This window comes from Eschscholzia californica, unplaced genomic scaffold (assembly GCF_041429995.1).
Source record: "Eschscholzia californica isolate CP2 unplaced genomic scaffold, dmEscCali1.0.p SCAF_6, whole genome shotgun sequence".
Taxonomy (NCBI): Eukaryota; Viridiplantae; Streptophyta; class Magnoliopsida; order Ranunculales; family Papaveraceae; genus Eschscholzia; species Eschscholzia californica.
In genome coordinates, this window is record NW_028238483.1 from 38,924,734 (window position 1) to 38,941,051 (window position 16,318).

General features: G+C 35.8%; 4 protein-coding genes across 12 annotated transcripts; 3 read left to right on the forward strand and 1 right to left on the reverse strand.

Moving 5' to 3' along the window:
- The first annotated feature begins 262 nt into the window (after positions 1-262).
- Positions 263-1,435, forward strand: LOC147534636 (early nodulin-like protein 8). The gene is made up of 2 exons (XM_086647563.1): positions 263-589; positions 796-1,435. The coding sequence occupies exons 1-2, from the start codon at positions 397-399 to the stop codon at positions 1,179-1,181; spliced, it is 579 nt and encodes a 192-aa protein (XP_086503689.1). The 5' UTR covers positions 263-396; the 3' UTR covers positions 1,182-1,435.
- A 1,055-nt stretch (positions 1,436-2,490) lies between these two features.
- LOC147534637 (oligopeptide transporter 7-like) lies at positions 2,491-7,206 on the reverse strand. Its single transcript, XM_086647564.1, has 7 exons — positions 6,757-7,206; positions 6,149-6,669; positions 5,959-6,056; positions 3,961-4,530; positions 3,613-3,868; positions 3,336-3,518; positions 2,491-3,247 (listed from the first exon to the last, which is right to left on the reverse strand). Exons 1-7 carry the CDS (start codon positions 6,788-6,790, stop codon positions 2,633-2,635), a joined length of 2,277 nt encoding a protein of 758 aa, XP_086503690.1. The 5' UTR covers positions 6,791-7,206; the 3' UTR covers positions 2,491-2,632.
- Positions 7,207-9,236: 2,030 nt separating this feature from the next.
- LOC147534638 (protein yippee-like At4g27745) lies at positions 9,237-11,426 on the forward strand. 5 transcript variants are annotated; one of them, XM_086645527.1, is made up of 4 exons: positions 9,237-9,297; positions 9,812-9,883; positions 9,993-10,132; positions 10,966-11,426. In XM_086645527.1, the coding sequence occupies exons 3-4, from the start codon at positions 10,040-10,042 to the stop codon at positions 11,191-11,193; spliced, it is 321 nt and encodes a 106-aa protein (XP_086501653.1). In that variant the 5' UTR covers positions 9,237-9,297; positions 9,812-9,883; positions 9,993-10,039; the 3' UTR covers positions 11,194-11,426. The 5 variants fall into 5 exon arrangements, with proteins under 5 accessions (XP_086501653.1, XP_086501657.1, XP_086501658.1 ...); XM_086645531.1 differs by having other exon boundaries at positions 9,277-9,293; positions 9,810-9,883; XM_086645532.1 differs by lacking the exon at positions 9,237-9,297 and adding an exon at positions 9,323-9,447.
- A 797-nt stretch (positions 11,427-12,223) lies between these two features.
- LOC147534639 (uncharacterized) lies at positions 12,224-15,281 on the forward strand. 5 transcript variants are annotated; one of them, XM_086645537.1, is made up of 4 exons: positions 12,224-12,405; positions 12,899-13,036; positions 13,205-13,298; positions 14,990-15,281. In XM_086645537.1, exons 2-4 carry the CDS (start codon positions 12,923-12,925, stop codon positions 15,118-15,120), a joined length of 339 nt encoding a protein of 112 aa, XP_086501663.1. In that variant the 5' UTR covers positions 12,224-12,405; positions 12,899-12,922; the 3' UTR covers positions 15,121-15,281. The 5 variants fall into 5 exon arrangements, with proteins under 5 accessions (XP_086501663.1, XP_086501659.1, XP_086501660.1 ...); XM_086645533.1 differs by having other exon boundaries at positions 12,225-12,405; positions 12,789-13,036; XM_086645534.1 differs by having other exon boundaries at positions 12,225-12,405; positions 12,795-13,036.
- Positions 15,282-16,318: the final 1,037 nt, after the last annotated feature.

The following is a 16,318-nucleotide window of genomic DNA, read 5'->3' on the forward strand; positions in this document are numbered from 1 at the left end:
CACGAGGAAAAGTGGTGGTAGTGAATACAATAGTAACTAGTAATTATTTTCTCTACCCAAAATTTTTTTGGGAGAAAAATTATTGGTACCCCACTTATTTTGACCTTTTCATATTTGTTGACCATCTTACAAACTTTCAGACTTTTGATGGTCAAGATTTCACCGACATGAATTTTTTGCCCTAACAATGCTCCTCAATGGGTCCTACTAATTGGTGAATACCAGCCCACATTTCAAAATTCTGAGTATTCTCCAATCTGTCAGTGTGGGCAACTTACTACATTACCTTCTTTTCTCTTATAATCCCCGTCTCTAACATACACTATACTATCTCTGTGAGACCCCCAACAAGTTTCAAAATTTTAGGTCAATTCTAGAAAGAGAAAGGAGAGAGAGATGGGTGGTCTTAGAATTTCAAAGAATCAACTTTTCTTAGTAATTGAGTTTCTTGTTTTGTTCCAGAGAAATGTCTTTTGTTATCAATACAAAGTGGGTGATTTGGATTCCTGGGGGATACCCACTTCAGCTAAACCAAATGTCTATACCAATTGGCCCAAGAATCACAATTTTAAGATTGGTGATTCTCTCTGTAAGTTCTTTCTCTCACTACCCTCTCTCTCTATCTCTCTCTTTGCATCTCTTCATTAATTTGCTTCATTGATCTCAAATTTTTACTACATAATTGCAACAAATAACATAGAATGGATATAACCCATTGATCTTCTTCTTTGATTTTAAACTAGATCAAACCCATAATTCTTACTCTCTCTGTTTAATCTTTCTATTTTGATGCAGTATTTCTCTATCCACCAACTCAAGATTCAGTAATTCAAGTATCAGAACAATCATTCAAAACCTGTAACATAAAAAATCCAATCTTGTATATGGACAATGGTAATTCTCTCTTCAACATAACATCAGAAGGAAGATTTTACTTCACAAGTGGTGTAGATGGACACTGTCAAAAATCACAAAAACTTGCAATTTCAGTCTTATTTGCTAATGGATCAGCTCTTCCTCCTTCATTTTCTCCACAAGGATCATTACCAGATACTTCACCTACTTATTCTACTGTTTTTGGTTCCATCCCCTCAACTTCTTCTTCTTCTTCACCATTAAAAGCTTTTTCAACCTCAATTTCAGCCGTCATTGGTATACTGATCTTTGCTGTAATCAGGTGAAAATCAGGATTAATTACCCAGATCTGAATATCAACTAGTAGTACTGTTTTTGGATCTTATGATTTGGTAATGACAGCAGAAAGACATTATCTACAAGAGTTCTTTCACCTAGTATGTTGTTAAATATGTTGTTATTCTTTCTACCACGAGAATAAATGTCCTATTTTCTTTCTTAATCCATTTGTTCAAATTGTATTACTCCAATATTGTTGTATTAATAAAATAAGAGTGCTTCTAAAGGTACTGGGTCAAAAGGTTGTTAGCATCAATCTCTGTTAGCACTAGACCCAACCGCTCCTTTCTCTATTAGCACCGTCTCTCTCTATTAGCATCCATCTCTTGTACTTCTCTCTCTATTTGCTAGGTCCAACTGATCTCACAATCTTTTTGTCTCTACCCCCAGAGTTCAGTTTTATAAGATACCCATTTCATCATTCAGTTCCTTGCTTCATTTAAGGAAGTTCTTTTAAGTACTACTCCATTTATCTATATATATATAGATACATTATAGTTTAAGAGAGAAAATGTGGTCAGTGAATTTATGCATTGGTACCTTGGTTGTCATATGGGTTAGTCACTGAGTTTATGCACTGCTTTTATTTGGTGTTCTAATTGGGAGTAAACGGATGAGAATAGAAGATAATTAGATAATATAGCCATTTGACCCGAGTTAATAAAATCTCCGGATGCAAACAAGTAACAACCTTTTGACCGGTGTCCCCTTAATTTTTAAAATCATTTAGTTATGGGAAAATGATCTTTACTATGCAAAGGGAAATAATAAAATTCTCTACTGATAGAAATTCTTTTCCCCCACTTGGACAAAGACGGGATTTTTTCTCGTTTTAGCAAAAATATTTAAAATTTCTTCGGGAAAGAAATAAAGTAGTAAGACAGAGAAGTTAACTGATACTAACATCAGAATGGTATGCTCCAATTTTCAGATATGGAACACAGGAGTACCGTACGGGCTATGTTCTAGGCCAACAACCCGAAGACCCATTGTGTAGTAATTTTGATGTATCATAGTGTTGTTAGTTATTTGATTATTTCTTTCTTATTATCCATTTGTGGATCGGCAAAACTTTATTTTTATAAGAAATAAGAAAGACTAGAAGTTGTTTTTTTCTTTTTGTTGAAATTACTAGAAGTTGTTAACCAACATAAAGATAAGCAAAACAGGGCCAGAGAAATCTTTAAGATCCGCCCCCTCCTGAAGAAGTCCATAAATAGTAAAGTGCTTTTTTCTTTATGAATTAAACAGTAAAGTGCTTATGTGACTTCTCCAAGTGGAGATCTAATCCAAACATGGTGACCAAGCAAATAATGATTCATCACAAACTTTGAACATAAAATCCTTTAACAAATTATTTATATACACAAATGGAAGCAAATTGAATTGAAAACCAATAGAATTCTTCTTGTTCTTCTTCATGAAGATGATAAAATCATTAGAAGACAGGGCAACCATCAACCACTACACCTTTGGCTGTAGGACAAGAAGCTAATGGACACCCATCTAAATCACTTCCCCACCAACTAAGACTAATTTCTTCAAACCCCAAGCATAAATACAAAAGCACCCCCATGAAAGCCAAGCCCGCATCGAGAGCACCCGAAAGAACATAGTTATGTCTACGCCACCAATCTTGTCGATATCTAAACACGACAAAACCCGATAAGAACCCAACAAGGATCCAGCTAACGTAGTTCACAGCAGTTGCTGGAGGCATCTGTCCTGTTGCACCAATTAGTATAGGCATATTGATCAAGCTAATCCAGTGTTGATTTGGGAAGGCCCTATAGGCCAACCAAACCAAGACAGGAGCAATGGCCCCGGCTAAAAAGAACCAGTTCACCGCTTCGTAAGTGCCAAGATCCCCAAAGATTCTACGAGGCCCAATTAAGCCCCATATAACTGATGCATCGTAGAAGACATGGTCACCCGGGCAAGTCCACGGGCTGTCAGGGGCAAGTAGGTTAGTATTGCAGATATTAGGGATGGAGTCCATGAGCCACCATGCAGTTCCAAGGTAAACCAAAGCAGCTATAAGTGTTCCTACAACCTACCCAAGTCATGGAAGTAAGTAAAACATGAATATGTATATAATTTTTTAGATGAATATTAGAAGGAAAAACCCTAGGAAAACTTACTTGTGCCATGAACATTGTTCTAGGAGGAATCTTCATGTAATGACCAAGCTTGAAATCTTGAAGAAAAGAGATTGCTTGTGTCATACTAATGTACCCATACACCTTGAAGCATATATTTGCAACTGGTCGGCCCGGGTATAAGTACCCAATTATGTACTCGGTTATGATGTTTAATCCCGGTGTCTAAAAAACAAAATGGGTTTTCAACTATTGTTAGTTTACTATTCAAACAATAATGATCTACCAATGTCTTAAACCTATATATATGAAATCTTACTTGGTTTGTGGTTGCAGTGATAATCCCAATTGGGAGAGTGAAAAAAATGGCAAGGCCACAAGCTAATAAAACACCCCACCATGGAAGTTGAAGTTGGTCATTGTAGTATTCACAAGCGAAGATTGTAGCTCCAATGTTACCTATTAGTATGCACACAAACCACCACTCGGGGACTTGATTGTACTTTCTCATTAGTCTTGTGTGTATATCTACCTTCTTGTCTTTGAAAGCCGATTTACTTTGTTGCCATATTTCGCTGCAGTAATTCATGCAAACAAATTTTTGAAAAGCGTCTCTCTTTAGATCTACAAATTCAAGCTTAAAATTGTTGTTAAAAGTATATATTACCTTCCATGAAAGAGGATAACGTGAACGATCATGGAACTAAGAGCAGCAAAGCCAACACCATAAGTCATTGCAAAGAAAGTGCTAAGATAGAGAGGCCCATTCTTCTCATAAGCCGCTACATCTAGGTGAAATTTTTTGTCGATGATACCAGTAATATTGTATGTTTGGCCGGTAGATGTGAAGAGACCGTCCGAGAATATAGGGAAGTTCTTGGCCTTGTAGAAATTGAACCAGTAAGCAATTGGTGTAACAACATACATTATGAAAGCAAAACCAACAGCTATATTTGCAGTAGCAAACCATGGACTTGCTAGTGGGCTTCCAAGGTAAGATGAGATAGAGGACCAATCGAGCCCAATTGCGCCTAGCCCAAGGCCTTTAAGGCCCGAGCCTAGTTGTTGGGCTAGAACCGATGTGGGGAAAACCCAACAGACCCACGAAAGGGATGTTAACATTGGGAAGAGATAGCCGGGAAAGACGTAGTAGGCGAAGCTGCAAATGAAGGCGACAACGAAGAATTGAGTTCGTGATAATCCACCTTTCGGTCTTTCTTCTTTCTCATGTAGTGCCCTGCAGATGTAATTCGTACATGATCAACAAGAATGTCACTTAAGCAAGGCAAGTACCTATACATAATCTCATTTTTGGAACTTAACCTTTCGCCATCTTTCTATGCCATTGTTGGACATCCACTTCCCAAACAAGATTACTACTATTTTATTCTAAAACTTTACTGTGTTACACCAACATTTTCAACATTATTTCCTATTATTTTTGTTATACGTTATAATTGTCGTTTTGTCATTTGTAAACAATCGTTTCTCGTAACGGTGACAAGTAATAACTACACAATCTGGGACCAGTTTTGGAATTTATGTCAACACTTTCAACCACTTGGACAAATGATTGTTGATGAAGTTACGTTTTGTTGACTTGTGGTGGATGTATCTTCCCACAAACGGATCCTAATTCTTAGAACCCCTTATATCTATCTACATGGAGCCAATCTGATATGCTCCAGCAGATCAGATATCAAATTCATGGGTCCCGTTACTACCTGCCAAGGACAAACTTGTCTGAGCTGTCTCTGACTGCAACTAAATGGAGTATTAAGGGTTAAAAGAACTAACATGGTAAAAGTAATTTTTGTATCAAAAAGATATTTGAAAGTTTCAACAAAAAAAAAAAAAAGATGTTTGAAAATTAATTAATCTATTTCATGTTTTTAGTCAACTTATAAGTGTACAATGCTAAATTAAAAAGTAGCACGATGTTCATTTACATTTTTTTCATCAATTAAATTTCGAGCCGTAATAAATGTTTCCCCTCCCCCAATAAATGGGGCTCTCTAGGGAATAAATTTTAGAAGTTACAAATTTCATTGACTTTGCTCTAACATGTCTAAATTCGATGTACTTTACTTGTTTTAATGGCATAAACAAAAAACTTAAAATTACTACAATACTATTAAGTAGTAGTGTGTTATAGAAAGCAATCGATCTAATGAAGTTGCTAAAATAGTGGTTGATAGCCGATCCCCTCGACTTAAACAAATTGTATGATTGTATCTGGATTCAGTCCTTTGTTGACATACTCTACATAGTGAGTCCCATGTTTTTCAAAGTCCTAACTTTCTTTCCATCCTACTATTCTATATTAAATTTTAGCCATAGCTATTTTACTTGATACAATTAAAAACAAGACATATTAGTGTTAACACTAATCTCCAATAACCAAGTAACCATCATATTCCCAACCAACAAGAACAAACAATCGGGTTGTTTAGTAGGTTTGTAAATCCAACAGTTACATGCCAAACTGGTGTATCTTAATAAGCTAGACCTGTTAACACTGTATCAGTATGTAGATTATTTTCTTTTTCTAATTCAATAATTGCCAGAAAATAATTTGTGAGATATTAATTCTGCCAACTAACACTGAATAATAACTTGACCATATCCATGGAGACCAATCGGAAAACTGACAGAACAAACTCACCTGAATAAGGAGACCTGGACAAGATTTGCCGGCCACCACATAGCTGCTGGTTCAACCAAATACCGCCGGAAAATTCCAGCCCAACCAAATCCCAACACCTACCAGTCAAACAAATCAATACCCACTTAATCGAATCAATCAAAAACAACAAATTTGATATAAAAATCTGAACTTTTTAAGAAATTCTTACTTGGGTAGTGATTACAACGATCAGTGAAACAAAGAAAGTGAGTTTCTCTTTGTAAAAGATCCTAACAGCAGTGACAATATGAATAGCATAAACAGTACCAGCACCAGAATTAGCAAAAATGGTGATTAAAACATGTTCTTTAATATTAAAAGGACCAGGATTTAAAGTGAATTCCCATTTAGTATCTTTGAAGAAAATACGATCAGTGATTAATGAAGCCATTAAATGTCCAAGAGGAACAACAGCAATTTGTGCTGAAATTGCAGTAATTGTTAATGGTTCTTTTCTAAACCAGAAAAATTGGTTTAAAAATGATAGAAGAATACATGAAAGGGTTCCTAAAACCCACATTCGAAATGTTATAACAGGTAGATTTGGATCATCTGTTACTGGTACTGTTAATGCTACTTGTTTGATTGGTGAATTTTCTTCTTCTTCTTCTTCATAAATTTCAATGGGTTTTGATGATGATGAAGATGAAGATGGGTAATCTTTATTCGGTTCTTCTTTGATTCCTGTAACTGTAGAGATGAAAACAGAGAGAAGTTCTTAGACATAAATTATGATGAAGTTTTTAGACAGAGAGAGAAAGTAATGAAATTACTTACGCAGAGGAGATGTTATCTGTTCTTGAGATTCCATTGTGTGCTAGCTAGAGAGAGAGAGATTCCGTGGAGTATTTAGAAGAAAGGGAGCCTTTTGATTCCTTTTAGCCTCTCCTTGACTGGCTCCACCTAACATAAGTTGAAGTTTGGTTATTAGTAGTAAATTTAGCCAGAACCAGATCCAGATCCAGATCCAGAACCAGAACAATTAAAGGTAAAATGAATTTTGATAGTCAGGTTAATCCCACATTGGTTGTGGAAGGATCAGGAGATGCGTTAATAAGTGTGGGAGAAGCCTTACCTCTTGAGCTAGCTTTTGAGGTAAGAGAGGCCTAAGACCACCCAACAAATAGCTTGACTCATAATACACATTATATCTCACTTATCAATACGTTGAGGGAGGGGCCTTGAGGGAATTTGCTATAGACGCTCCGTTCCAAATGCGCTCCCCTCAAATTTTTGAGGGAGGGGGTCTGCTGCAATTATGCGCTGTAGGCTTTGGGTAATATAAGAGGCACCTCCTTTTATTGTTAAAGGCGCTTCTTTTGCACATGATCATCTCACAAATTTTGCCTATAGTGAGCGCCTTTGCAAGTTTGATTGGGTATTCAATTGAAAGTCGGCCTCGAAATGAGTACAAACTGACTTAACTAGCGTGTGTGAGAGTCTAACAACTTTTACATCTCATTTCTTGTGTTGATTATGTGGTTCATAAACAACTTTAAATAACTGAAAATAGACCGATAACAAAGAGAGGTTGCTATTGGTTTAAATAGAAAACATAGATGTTCTATTGTTTCTTCAATTGGAATTGTCACACTAGAAAATAAAAAAGACTGTCCAATATGGAAAACAATAGTAGGTGTAGAAATGCATCTTTTCATAATATTTATTTTCTTAAATTGTAAAAACCAATAGGAAAAGGAGAAAAGTGATAATTTTAACAACCACATGGAAAAAAGAATGATATTTAGTGTGGTAAAAATATTGAAACAATACTGTAGAGCGCAACACTTAGAGTCGATATAGGACATGTCAGAGGACATGCTGCACGGACTCCCTTCTCCTAAGGTATAACTTGGGGTACTCCTGGCAATGGTGTATTTGTGATGACATCCCTTGGTGAAGGAGCTGCACATATAGGAGACTCTATACAAAAGAACTTCTACCGTTAAGAGGATTTAGCTATTGAAGTGCAATGTGTGTGATTTGAGCACAAAACTAGTGATGACATAGTTAGACACTGATGGTTTTTAACCCAATCGCTCGATAGTAGTCGAGATGCTTATGTAATGAGAAGCTTAAGAATGGATGACAATATCTAATGTGTTGGCTTTGTATTAGATGGGCGAGAGTACAATTTCAAGAAGCTTTGTATGGGACACCTAAAGCATAGCTTGTATATTTGGATGCTCCAAAACCATGACCTTTCTTATTACAAAATTTCTCTTATACATCTCGCAGTGCTCTAACTTGGTAGTTTTTCGATAGTAGTTTTGAGATTTGTTAGGCGAGCCTTTTAAGATTTGAGAAGTGGAAACAATTTTTGTAATTTCAACAAAAAAAAAAGGAAACAATTTTTGTTAATAAGGGGAGGGGCGATCATGGATCATGTGTTATGGCCCATTGACATTAAATGTGCTAAGTAAGGTAGTAGCCTGCAGGCAGGATGGGATATCATAAACACACAAACAGAAGGCAAAACATATTGCAATAGGGATCATAACAAGAGGAGCATCTTCTAGCTGGCTATTCAAAAGTCAATCCTGTACATAAAGTTATAGTCTGTAAGAACTCTTAATTTTCTTGGGTTACCTTTTGTGTTCATCAATCAAAAAAAAAATAGAGAAGGCAAATCATATTGATAAGGATATTTCTCTTCTCATTAAAATATATGGAAGTTGTGAGTTTCACTAACTTGGTTTGTTTGATACTAACAATTAAGTCGAGTGATATTACACATAAAGCCTTCTTCATTAAAATACCAAGTCAAGTGATTTACATAGTTCAACAAAAAAAAAAGGTCAAGTGATTTACATACATTACTTTCTGTTCTAATTTAGCATAGTTCCGTGAGTGCGGTTTACGGCTAATATGTTTGTGTGTATAGTTGTACACCGCTGATAAAGTCAATGCCTGAGCAACATCCATACCGTTTTAGAATAAACAAAGGGCATTTTTGTCTTTTCACACCTCCCATAAGTGCACGAAAAGACCAAAAAATCTTTCGTCTTGTTGGCCGCATAGACAAGGTGGTGTACATGGGAGTGACCAAGGCGGGTAACTTTTATCATGTTTCATAGTAGTAAGGGTTTTGGTGTTGTAACATGTATTTGTCACAAGTTTCATGTGTATCTCAACAAAAAAAAAGTTTCATGTGTACAAAATTTCCCATAGACCATGCCGTATCACACTGATAAACTACAGGGCCGGGCCGAACCTCCCACTCGGCCCATTATAAATCTCTACTAGATATGCAAGTTGTCATATTTCAGTCTTACCACTTCCAAAGTTCTTCCCTTCTTTCTTACAACTTGTGAGAAGGTCAGCAAACTCTCCTCTCTCTCTAAATTTCTCAAACACCATAGATCAATGGCAAAATGGGCAACCCAAATAATTGAGAGTCTAATCAGTTTACTTTCATGTCATTATATAATTGTTTCTTTAGCTATTTTTTGACCTCAAGATAAGTAGGTAAGAAGAAAGAAATCCTAATCTTCAAGCAACAAATAAGGGTTTTGTTTAAATCTTTTAGCTTTTGTTATTTAGGTGAGAAATTTGATCTAGGGTTCTTTGTTTTTTATTGTTTTGTGATTCGGGTATTTATTTGAAGTTAGATCATCATCCATCTCTATCCAAAAAAAGTATTTTAATTTACTGGGTTTTCTTGTATTCTGGTAACTCTTGTTCCTGATTTCTTTTAGTTTACTCTTGGAATCAAACCCATCTTTGTCAACCCCACTTGATTTAATTATAATATCTTAGTTGAATCCCTTACTCAATCTTATGATTAATCCTTCTTTAATCATTCATTTTCACTCTTTTGCTTGCTTAGCAGAAATTGTGTTGAAGAAGGCTTCAAGGGTTTTTAGTTGAAGTGGAATTGGAACCAGAAGTGAGGGTTTGTTTGGTATGATCACTCTCAAATTGTGTTTTGGATTTTAATGTAATTGTATTTTGTTTGAACCTTTTGATTGTGATTAGTAAAGGTTTGGGGTTTGTGTTTTTTCTTATCTCAGTAAAAGGAAGGAGTTTGTTAATGATATAAGCTTCATTTTTCTGATTAATGGCTGAATTGGTTGGACCTCGGTTGTATAGTTGCTGTAATTGCAGAAACCATGTTGCTTATCATGATGATGTAGTGTCTAAAGCTTTTCAGGTATAATTCTTATACTGGTTTTCACGCTTAATCTCGTTATCTTTATGATGTGATTTTGATTTATCTGTTTCAGAATTTGGTAACAAGTAGTTGTCCTTTTCTTTAATATTGTCTTATAGTTCATATCTGATTGGTGATTTTGATGGGTAATGTTAGTGCATGTAGTAATGGATAGTGGAAAAGGAAACTGAGTGATGGTATAGAGAGAGAGAGAGAGAGGCTAGAAATTATTGATGTTCGATTTTGCTACCCGAAAATGAGTTGTCAGAACTAAATAGTCGGACTCCTAAGTAACTTGGCACTTGGCTTGGATAGCGATAACCTCACCCGAGTTCCCCTCTTTTTTTCTAGACAGAAAAATGTGAGGAGAAAAGAAGAATTCGAGGCATTGCAAGTTATTTATGTAAATTGCATTCTCTCCTGAGTCACTTGGAACAGATTTGCTTTTGATCGGGCTCGATTCGAGCTGAGTCGAGACTGAGTCTCGAGCCCATCCACAAAGACCTTGGATACAAAGCGGTTCCGGACAGTATTTTATCACTCAAAAACTTGTGGGGCATTAAGTTCAATACTGTATTTGTAATGAGATAATATTGAACTAAAACCTGAAAATGATTACTTTGATTTCAAACTTCAGGTTTACTTTATTTATATATTTTTGGTGCTAGTTTTCTATTCCATGTGCTTTTAATACAATGAATTATATCCCCACCAAATCCAATTTGTTTAGCTCGGTGTGGAGTTATCATTGTGATGTTACTCTAGTTAGTCTTATAATTTTACCGAATTAGAGTTCCCCTTTGAACTTCTTTCCCGAAACTTTTTATATTTAGGGGAGGCATGGTCGAGCCTTTCTATTTTCTCATGCAATGAACATAGTAACGGGACCTAAAGAAGACCGACATCTAATGACGGGGCTTCATACAGTAGCTGACGTTTCTTGCTGTGATTGCTGCCAAGTCTTGGGTTGGAAATATGAACGTGCTTACGAGGAATCACAGAAGTACAAAGAAGGGAAATTCATACTTGAGAAGTCAAAGATCGTGAAGGAAAATTGGTAAATCTCATATCATTCCATCTTCTATCTATCTCATTGGTTATGTAAGTATGTCTCGTCAAGGTGTTCATCTTGTACATAAAATCTTCATCAATTGAAAAACTTTGTTGTGCTTGGAAGTTTGTATTGGATCTTATGATGTTGGTTATGAATAAACTTCCTTGTGTTTCACCTCTAATTGTAATTTATTATGTAATATCTTATGTCCCATAAATAAATTTGTGTTATATTTTTTGCTGATTTTAGTTCAGTTAAGAAATGAAGCTTCAAAAAACTTCTGTCCTTGGTTGATATGTTGTTATGAGATAGTCTATCCGTTCTACGTTTGCTCGAATGCTATAGTTGAAATATTCAAGTTCTTGCACATATCTTAAATCTGCACTGGTTGGACTGATTTATGTGAAGTACAAATTCTGGCTCCTAGTTCTACTACAGGTCCACAAAGAAGGATCTGATTTGCAGGTCTTAGTGTGTCTGGTTCCTGTTCTCCATTGGATTCTCTATCAAAGCACAGATTTTGTTTGCAGATGGTTATTATTGAAAGAACCTGTCAGAACTTACTAGATGTAGAGTGTATCTTCCGCGATTAGTAAATGAGTTTACAGGTAGGGCGCTCGATATTTAAATGGATTTGAACAAAACGACCATGCCTGACTCGCTAAAAGCAATGCACGTTGAGGATGAACTATAAATGATGCAATGTTAAGGATGAACTATAAATAATGCAATCGAATAAGTACTTGCCACTTCTCATCCTCACGATTTCTCTTTGTAAAACGGTTAAAATGAAGGCACGAGTACAGACCCATTCGATAACCCTAGACTCATCTTTTTGGTGGACAATAGTACTAGGTTATGTGTTTTCAAAATTCAGATTTGAAATCTGAAATTGGACTCAAATTTGTGATCGTTTTTATGTTTTACCAAAATCTGATAAATCAGCTGAATGGGCTTGCTGTGTGGATGGGCCGAATGAAACCCAAAACTTTAAAACAGGTCTGAAAAATGCCCCATCTGAAATATGTCGGTGACAAGTTTGCCCCTTCGTAAAAGTAAAACTGACCGAGAAATTTTTTTTCTCTTCTTCTTCTTCTTCTTCCTTCACACGAATTTAGGGTTTAGAAAACCCTAGATCTGACTTGTTCAGTAATCGGTTTCTGTCTTCGCCGTTATAACGTATTTTCTCTCCCTCCGCCTCTAACAGCTGAAAAACGAGGTTACCACTCTTGCTCTCTCTCTCTCTCTCTCCCTCACCTAAATTGCTATTTATGATTCTAATGTTCACAATCTTGCTGCTTTTTGTACTGTTTTTTTAATTTGTTGAATATTTTGTAAGGGCTCAGTAGAACTTCGGTTAATAATCTTGGTAAGTTTGAAAGATAGATAACTAATTTTATTGATGCACACAACCTGTTTGTTGTAATGTTTGAGAGAAATCCATAATTTGAAATGTGATGGATAAAAGTGCGAGTTGTTTCTGTATGCTTTTGTATATAAGAACGTTTTGCTTTTGGATTTAATTGTCATAATATTTTGTGCATTCTACAAAAAAAACTCTCCTTGTATGCTAAAAGAAGTTGGGTTTTGGGTTTATGTAAGGAATAGTTCATATATCATCCACTTCAGATTCAGCCAATTCAATTCAACCAATTCAGATTCATCTACCAAATAACAAACACAACTTTAGTGTAGTCGTCTGTTCTTGACAGAGACTCGGAAGAAGAGAGAGAGTAATGGAGTTCTGCCCGACTTGCGGGACAATGTTGAAGTATGGGGCTCCAGATTTAGGTATCAGAGGCAGGTTGTTTTGCTCTACCTGTCCTTACATCTGCCAAATTGAAAATCAGGTTACACACTCCTCATCTCTCTCTCTCTCTCCTCTCTCTCTCTCTCTCTCTCTCTCTCTCTCTCTCTCTCTCTCTCTCTCTCTCTCTCTCTCTATATATATATATATATATATATCTTTCTCTCTCTAAAAAAAATATACATATGTATTTGCTTGCTTGTGTTTACAGATTAAGCTCAAGAAAAGGCAACACCTTGTGAAGAAACCAATTGAAGCTGTTTTCAGTGGTGCTGATGCCATGAAGAATGCCCCCAAAACCCAAGGTATCATCTTCATTCTCATCATCATTGAATTCTCTTACCTTGTTTCTAATTTGGGGTTTCTTCTTTAATTATTGATGATCTATAGTTTTTCTCAAATAATCTTGTTTAGTTTGTCTCACTAGCTATTGAATATATGCATATTCCGGAGTTCACAATTGTCTATTCTCAATTTACTTTTGTTTCACAAGTTTCTTGTAAAATTGGTCTCATATAGTTGAAATTTAAGTACTAAATTATATACCTAGAAAAAACAATTAATGATGAAGAGTTGAAGAGACTATTGGCCTTTTTCAGATCTAATAGTGTTTGGTGAAGTAAACACTAGATAAATGGTCAAATTTTAGAACAATTTTAAGGAGCAGGAGAGGAGCTGTTTTCGGGAAGTGTTTGTATACGAAAGGCTAACCAGTAATTTCTATAGAGGGAGCTAGTTTATATAGGTTACTCTGATGGATGAATTGATCTTAGCTAAGTAATGTGATTATGTGAAAACGAAAATGTTTGGACTTATTTATATTAGGCCCTTCTCATGGTTCCACCCATGTGTATACTAAAGCTCCGGCAATACCAAAAGTCCAAACTAAGCCTAAGCTTAAGTAGTCACTAAAGGATTTTAACAAGCTTCACCAGATGTGTATATTTGTGGTGAAACTTTCGTATCAGTCTACTTAGAGTTTAATCTTTCCTCTTTTTTTTATGCTAGAATCTAGATTCGGTAATTGTACATATATTGAAGGTCGGGCAAGCTTGTTTAGGCTCACTAACTTGAACAAGGGTGATAACAGGGAAACCACAATAGTGTACTCGTTACTTATTTTTTTACTTATTTCTTTGTAAAAAAATTGATATTTTCCTTCTAGAGGCGTTTGATACTTTAATTTTATTTTCGGGAAAAATTATCTTGTCACTCTTGTTTAGCTTAATGATTTTGTTTTATATCAAAATGGGCTTCTATAATAATCTTTCAAGAAGCATTTGATCTTTAAGTTTCATGACTTCGTCGTTCAGCAACTTCCATTGGTCAATTACCCATGAGACCACTTGCTATTGTAAATTGGACTGAATCAAATTATACATTATCAAGGAGATTATCTGTTAGAACTTAGAACAAGATTCAGATATTGGATGCAGAGAGACTATAAATTCCAAAATATGTCCGACTCATTGGAATATTCTTTCGAGTTTAGTGCACCATAAAGTCTCAGACTCCGAGTCATCTATTCGTTGTGATAATGCTTTACTCTTTACTCTTTAAAGGTTGGATCATATTGAACTTTTACATGAATTATTGGTTTATCCTAGTGAGTTAACTTCTCTCCTATAACGTCACCCACGAGTTACTTTTGTCTTAGTTGACTAGTTTCTGCATTTTATACTTTAAAACCTTTGCCTTCGTATAAATTATTATGACATTTTAGACAAAAGACATTGACCTAGCATTCGACACGAGTACCTACATATCAGTCGCCACAAAAAATATTGAAAAGAAGCAACCATGTTACATAGTGCAATACGGAGTTAATGTAGGCCACTTGCCCAAACTTAGACTAGTAAATCGGTTTCCCCTCTAACTAACAGTTTCGTCAATGAACTGTTAAATCATTATTTTCTCTTCCAGTTTTGCTCTTATGTCATTTCCTCTCTCAATTATGTCTGACTGGAAATTTTGTGTTTTTCTTTTAACTATTTAGCTACTTGCCCAAACTGTCACAATGGGGAGGCTTACTTCCGGCAGCTTCAAATCCGATCAGCTGATGAACCCATGTCAACATTTTACCAATGCTGCAATGATAACTGCAGAAATGAGTGGCGTGAAGATTAAATACAAGGTTTACTGTTTCGATGTTCATTTAGTTATCTCCCTCTAGTTTTTTAGCTCTGTTAGCTCCAATTTTGCAGGTCTTCATTGATTTCATTCATGTTTTTCAGATGCATACTGAAACAAATAAACAAATTATTCTAATGCATATATTTAAACTGTAATACAACTGTTTTCTTGTTTTGTTTGCATGTTTTATCTGTTATTTGATCGTTTGTCAATGACATGAGATCAATGAAAAATTAATAAACATATTTGCTGTTATAACAGTCGTGGGTATGAGCCAATGCACCATCATTTTTACTTTTTTTTGCTATGATTTTTTGGGAAATAGGGAAACAGAACACAATACAACATACTCCTACCGCCACCACCATGGCTATTGTCTTTCTGTCTTTCTATTTCATCTGCGTCCCTTTCCCCTTCTTCCGTTTCTGCTCAATTTGTCCTTCCTACAAAACTCTCCCTCTCACGGTTCAGGCTAAGGTAGCGGTTTCTCCCTAGAACCTCTTGGTTTGAGAGGGTGATAGGATTTCAGAAGAAACCCTCCACCAAAGTTTTGCTTGAAATTTTCGAATCCTTGACCGATGAAGTTCATGGCCGAGCACGAGACCTTCTGCAGACAGTCGAGAAACATCTAGTGGTCATCTACAAACTTTCACAATAGTGGGGTCTTTGCTGTAGCTCTTTCATACCCAGGCTCCTACGCTGGAACAGAGAGAAAATTGGAGTTGGTTAGAGGTACTGGTAGGAGGTGAAGGTCAAGAGGATCAAGTCCAAGTGAGTGGAGTCTTCTTGCTGCGCAGCATAACCAAAGGGAATACCTTTTCAATTTGGTTAATTCCGTTTTGGTCCCTAATTTGTTACTAACTGGCTAATTTGGCCCTATAAGTGTTTGGACCTCTTGTTTGGCCCCAATTATGTTCGGAAGTTCGATTTGACTTTAGTTTAAAGTTTCAGCGACTTTTGAACTAAAAAATAGAATTTGTTCTTTCTTTTCTCTCGTCTTTCTTTTTTTCTTCTTCTTCTTTATTCTCTCTATTTTCTCTCTTCTCTGACACAGGGGATGAGCTCCTTCGTTGGAACTATGATTTCCAGACAAACACAAGAAGTGGTTTGAAGACATAAGCAGATCTTGTCTAGTTTGAAACCAGACGAGATCATATTTCAACCCAAACTTTGAAGATTTAATTTCATTTCA